Source organism: Pterocles gutturalis, unplaced genomic scaffold, assembly GCF_000699245.1.
Source record: "Pterocles gutturalis isolate BGI_N339 unplaced genomic scaffold, ASM69924v1 scaffold47383, whole genome shotgun sequence".
Taxonomy (NCBI): Eukaryota; Metazoa; Chordata; class Aves; order Pterocliformes; family Pteroclidae; genus Pterocles; species Pterocles gutturalis.
Genome location: NW_010124729.1, coordinates 22,457 through 28,099, shown reverse-complemented (window position 1 = coordinate 28,099; position 5,643 = coordinate 22,457). Strand labels below are relative to the sequence as shown.

At 35.2% G+C, this 5,643-nt stretch overlaps 1 protein-coding gene across 1 annotated transcript in view; it reads right to left on the bottom strand.

Annotated features, from left to right (window-relative positions):
- Positions 1-371: 371 nt before the first annotated feature.
- LOC104465329 (serine/threonine-protein phosphatase 4 regulatory subunit 4-like) overlaps positions 372-5,643 on the bottom strand; it is a gene marked incomplete at its 3' end in the record, with an annotated part of 27,704 nt that continues 22,432 nt past the window's right edge. Inside the window, exons 3-4 of the mRNA XM_010078329.1 lie at positions 5,128-5,230; positions 372-468 (exon numbers count right to left, since the gene is read on the bottom strand). Of these exons, the coding sequence (XP_010076631.1) occupies positions 372-468; positions 5,128-5,230 (200 nt within the window). The remainder of the gene's footprint in view (positions 469-5,127; positions 5,231-5,643) is intronic.

Sequence of the window (5,643 nt, the reverse complement as noted above, 5' to 3'; positions counted from 1 at the left end):
CCGCAGGGCTGCTCTCAAGGAGATCTTCCAAGTGTGATAAAATATTTGCATTCAATAGCCATGGAAACCACTCTCTTGTTATCTCCACAGCCTATCTCTGTTCTTGTTCCTCCATTGTTACTACAACAGCCACAGCTAAGAGTAAGGATACCTACTAATTTTGTAATTTGACTGTTTCTTGGATCAGAATAGCTGTGCATACTGTTCTGGGATTTTGGCTTACACTTGTCAAAAAAAATCCCCAAAATAATCAAAAGAACTATTTACACACTGTAGATGCTAAGACACCGCTGCAGACCAGAACATAATGAAGCCGAATTCAATTTCACGTACACATTCACTTTGTACGCAATGCAAACAGGGTTACTTACCATCAAATAAGTTTCCAAATAGTCTCCTCCACAGATCCACACAACTCTGGATAATCATGTGTGAGAACACATTCTCTGGATGTGCCTCCTCGTGGACCTCGGGAGACATTGAATTGTAAATTTCTAGATTGCTTACACACCTGCCTGCATTGATGTTTGCACTCAAAACTGTACAGTTCCACATATGAAAATGTATGGGTCTGCTCATTCCAATTTCACGGAACTCACTGAGTTACTTAAATTTACTTAATACAAATTTATTTATTTAGAAAGTCATGTATTTTTCTTTACATGGATCCTCCACAGATTCTCACTCTGGAGGAAAAAAGGTTTTCGTGTGTATCTTATTCAGACAAGCGTATTTAATGGAGTTTAAGGGTATTAGCATGTTCTTGAATTATCCTAATGTCTACAAGTTAAACTCAGGCATCAAAACTTGCAAAAATTTAGAAGGCCTGGCTTATTCCATTACTTGGAAAACAGAAAATTCACCTGTAGATTAATGCACATTATGCCCTGCAGCAACAGAATTGTCTGGAAAGAATGCTGCAAGCAGAAACATAGTCAAACATTTTAGTAACTGCATTGCTATCACAGAAATCTGCACTTAGGACTAGAAAGACACAGAAATAATAGAGATTACAGAAGCTCAAAGATACAATGAGGATGGACCTTAAAATCAATGCTAGGAAAATCACTCCACCTCTTCTTAAACTATAAAATCAACTAGGAAAAAAAGAAAAGTTTTCAAGGGAAGACTGATATATTAGGAAAATAAGTAACTGTGAAAAAGAGTTTGGAACTAATCAGAATGCACCAAATAAGGCTTGATGTATACACTTCAACAACAGTAGCCACAGTTTTCTGCCATCACAGCATTTGGAAAAATCTCTTGTTAGTCGATCAGATAGACACCTGCAATCTCCCTGCATGGCTTCTGGTGGCAGTGCCCAAGGGTAGGAAAAAGGAATAAGATTACCATCATTTGAAAGGAGCCATTTGGTGCACAACAAGAAAAGCAGAAAAGAATGTCTAAGCTTTTCCTAAATCTGCATTTCAATGCCTTCCGAGGTTCACGAGGAGGTGCATGCAGAAATCCAGAGAGTGGGAATCTCAGTGCAAAAGAACCCATACAAGGATGCCACTTCATTTTAACTGCAGAATTTTAAAAATATTTTATCTCATTCCTACATTAACATCTAAATGATATACAATATATTTGTTTAATTAGCATAACCAAAATACTGACATCCAATTTAATCATTAGATAGAGCTAGCATATTTACTAATGTATTGTATGTTTGACTTTGCTCATCTCAGACCTAAAACATTTATGTTAAATACATAAATGGTCTTTGATACCATTTCAATTTAATTAGATTTGAAGGAATGATAACCAATTTGCATATAACCATTTCTATATTTATTTATAAAAGTAACCAGGCCTATCAATTTCTCACAAATGAAATAAAAACTTGCAACGTATCCACTCAGAACATTCCTTGCATTTCTTTCTTCCTGTATCTGTTTTACCCTCAGATCTAATAAAAACAGTATTTATTTTTTGCTTTCGGGTTTCTGCAAGTATGCTAAATGACTACACTGGTTTTCCTACCCAGTTATATGCTGACAATACTGTCAGATAAATAGCACCCTGAAACTACTACACAACTCATTTTTCATGAGCAAATTTGAATTCACAAATGATTTTTCACAATCTACAGAAGTGAAACCAAGTGCAGTAATTTAACTCAGCTTATTTCCCTGAAATGCCAGACTACATTTGCAAGACTTTAATCACAGTTGGGTTTGATTAGGCCTTTATAGCCAATAACAGTTTCCATTTAATGGGCAGGACAATTCCTCAATAAAAACAAGGATAAGAAAAAAAATAGGTCAAATGGTTAATTATGCCACATACTGTTTTGCAGTTAAAAGTGCAGTGAACATGGGTACAACAGAACTGTTCTTCTATTACAGATTAAATAAATATTAGATAAAGAACACCATTGAAGTATCTGCTTTATAAGAGTATAGCCACAGAAGGACTCATGCATTTTCCAGAATGTTTTAATTTATAAAGCTTAAATCTGAAAGGAACACTTGGATTTAGACTGACCTCATTATATTTCACTCTTTTACCTCTGCCTTGAGCCCATTAACTTATGTTTCATTTAATTTATCATCTAGAAAGGCATTCAGTTGGGATTTAAATGACACTACAAAATTAAAAACACACCACCTTTCTCAGTTATTTGCTCAAAGATTGATTGGATTCATTATTACAGCTGTCTGCTTCATTTCTCATATTTCTGTCTTCAATTCCTAACTCTTCTTTCTTCATATACTGTTCTCAGTTGAATGTCTTTTAATATTATGTAGGAAGATACTTTTACAAAGTAATTAAGTACTACCTGATCTAAACACACTGAGCTCCGATTCCCACCATATAAATATTTTCCAGGTCCTAGGCCCTGATTATGCTTTTAAATTTTTTTCTCCATGGCTATATAAATAAACCTAAGACTAGAATCCAAAACTGTATTCCCATATTAGACTTTTTATTAAAGACAGAAAGGCAAAGACTACAACTTCTCTACACCCTGACAAATAAGGGTAAAAAAACCCCACAGTTTCTTGTTACTCCCTCATTTCTGGAAGAACTCTGCTGTCAAAGCAGAGACACCAGAGACAAAAATGGATTTGATATGCTAAACAGAGAATTTTTTTAAAAACCTTTTCTTGAAGGTTGGTTTAGGAAAGAATCCGTTATCGATGTCAGAATAACACGTGGTAGTAACTGCAGAAACTTGGTGCAAGTTAAAGGGTTTTCAATTATTTTGTGACTTTAAGTCATTCTTTTTCTCAAAGCTTTTTTTTTTTAATACTGAAGAGATTCTTAACATAAGTCAAACTTTCAGTTCAACATATTTGAGATCATCAAATTCATATTTAGCTTGAGTCAGTAACTAGTTAAACTCTTTCAGTCTTTCTGAAGCAAGTGATCTTTTCTTAAGCAGCAGTTGCTTGCAACAAGAAAATAAAATTCCTGTTGGCAAATTGTGCTAAATAGGGAAGGAATTTTAAATTATATGGGAAAAAAACCCCTAACTTCTACAAAGTGTCCTGGTAAAATCATGACAGAATCACATTACTGAAAAAGTCAAAGATATCTTTAAAAATGTATGGGGAAACTGAGTCTGTCCATAAAATTATGAATACAACTTAGTGCTTTGAAAATAAGATTTCTACAAGAAACCCTGGTGATTTTTACCTCTTTTCCCACAGAGAGCACATACATTCAAACAGCTACTACAGCCAAACAGCTACTAACAAGCACAATGTTCCTTTAGCTGACAACTTCTATAAATTAGAACCAGGTTTATATCAAAGTGATCAATTGTATGTGATGAGGCCAGAGACTGCTCTACATCAAAACTTTGATTTAATCACATAAAAACCATCAATGGTATCAGTAGAAGACTGAAAATACACTGACCCAATGAAAAAAAACCTCAGAAATTTGCTGTTACCGAAACAAACTTTCAGATATTTTGATAGTCAAAATCAAAGTATTTTTCCACTCAGCTGGTAGCCTTTAAAATCACTGAAAACCACTCTAACAGGCAGGCTAACATAGCCAAAGTCTTAATTCCTTTTGTAGCCTTACATAGAGTTATTAGAGATATTTAGAGTTACTTTACTTTGGAGTTATTAAGCTTCACATTTGCACCGCGACGTTTGTGGTGCAGTTTGTTCTTATTCGTCTGAAGCCGCTCCTTAAACCACACCTTAAATTAATTTTTAAATTTCTTCTAGGCAAAAGGGGTCATACTTGGGGCAGAGTGGAAATATAGAGATATTTATCTTCCTTAAAATTACAGAATCGTAGATTGGTTTGGGTTGGAAGGGATGTTTAAAGGTCATCTAGTCCAAATCCCCTGCAATGAGCAGGGACAGCTTCTACTACATCAGGTTGCTCAGAGCTCCATCCAGCCTGACCTTGAACGCTTCCAGTGATGGGACATCTACCACCTCTCTGGGCAACCTGTGCCAGTGTTTCACCATCCCCATTGTAAAAAATTTCTTCCTTACATCTAGTCTGAATCCACCCAGTTTAAAATCACTACCACTCGTCCTATACTACAGGCGCTACTAAAAAGTCTGTCCCCATCTTTCTTATAGGTCCTGCTTAAGTAATGAAAGGCCACAATGAGGTCTCCCAGGAGCCTTCTCTTCTCCAGGTTAAAAAAACTAAACACCCCCTTTATACAAACATATCTTTATATAAAATTACTGTGTAACATTACGTGGCCAGCATGCATCTGCATAGCTAGCAGTGACTTACTGAAAATGTAGAGCGCAGCATGTGAAACTTCAGACAGCTAAAAGTAAAGTGTACTTTTCTGTATACCAGCAGGAAAATCTTAATGTTTGGATGGACGGAGATTGAGAATGTCAAAATGAACAATTATGACAGCCTGGTCCTCAAGAAGAGTTCTCAAAAAGCTTTCAAAACACTGGTAAATCTTTAAAATATGTAAATAGTATTATTTCTGCTTTCTTTTCCTGTTTTAACATTTTTCCAAAACTACAATACCTGCAATACTTCGTAAATTTAGTGAATTACTGTGGAAGACCTGCTGGACATACTTCTAGAGAGTGAGTATGCAAGAAAAGTGGGATTTTTTGCCTTTGACAAAATACTTATACTGGCAGAAAAAGACACATTCAAACCTCATTGCACACAACTTACTCTGATTTTCGGTAAAACCCGACGAAGTGTTTCTGCAGGATTCTGTCGCATCAGAACTGGAAGATTTGCCACCACACTTGTTCCTTGGATATCCTGGCCAGAACTTACAAAAGTGTATACATACAATACATTACTCTCTATGATGGTTACAAGTTCACAGCTTTCATTTAACAAAAAAACCCAACAAACCCAAACTACCCACGTTATTCACACAATAAGTCAAGAGAGGCATTACTTTTTTTATACATAATATGTAGCAGAAAACAACATTAAAATATCAATCATAAAAGCTGATACATATTATTTCTAGTATAGAATGTTCTAATTTGTAGTGTAACTTTGGAAAAAACATTAAATGTCCAAAAGATCTTTTCAAACTGGATGATCAAGGCAGTGGTTTTGTGGAAGCTTTTATATTAGAACAATACAAGTGATAAAGCATAGGAAGGGGACAAATAGAAGATATAAATGAGAACTACACTCAATATACAACATTTTAACAGAAATCTACTGGGT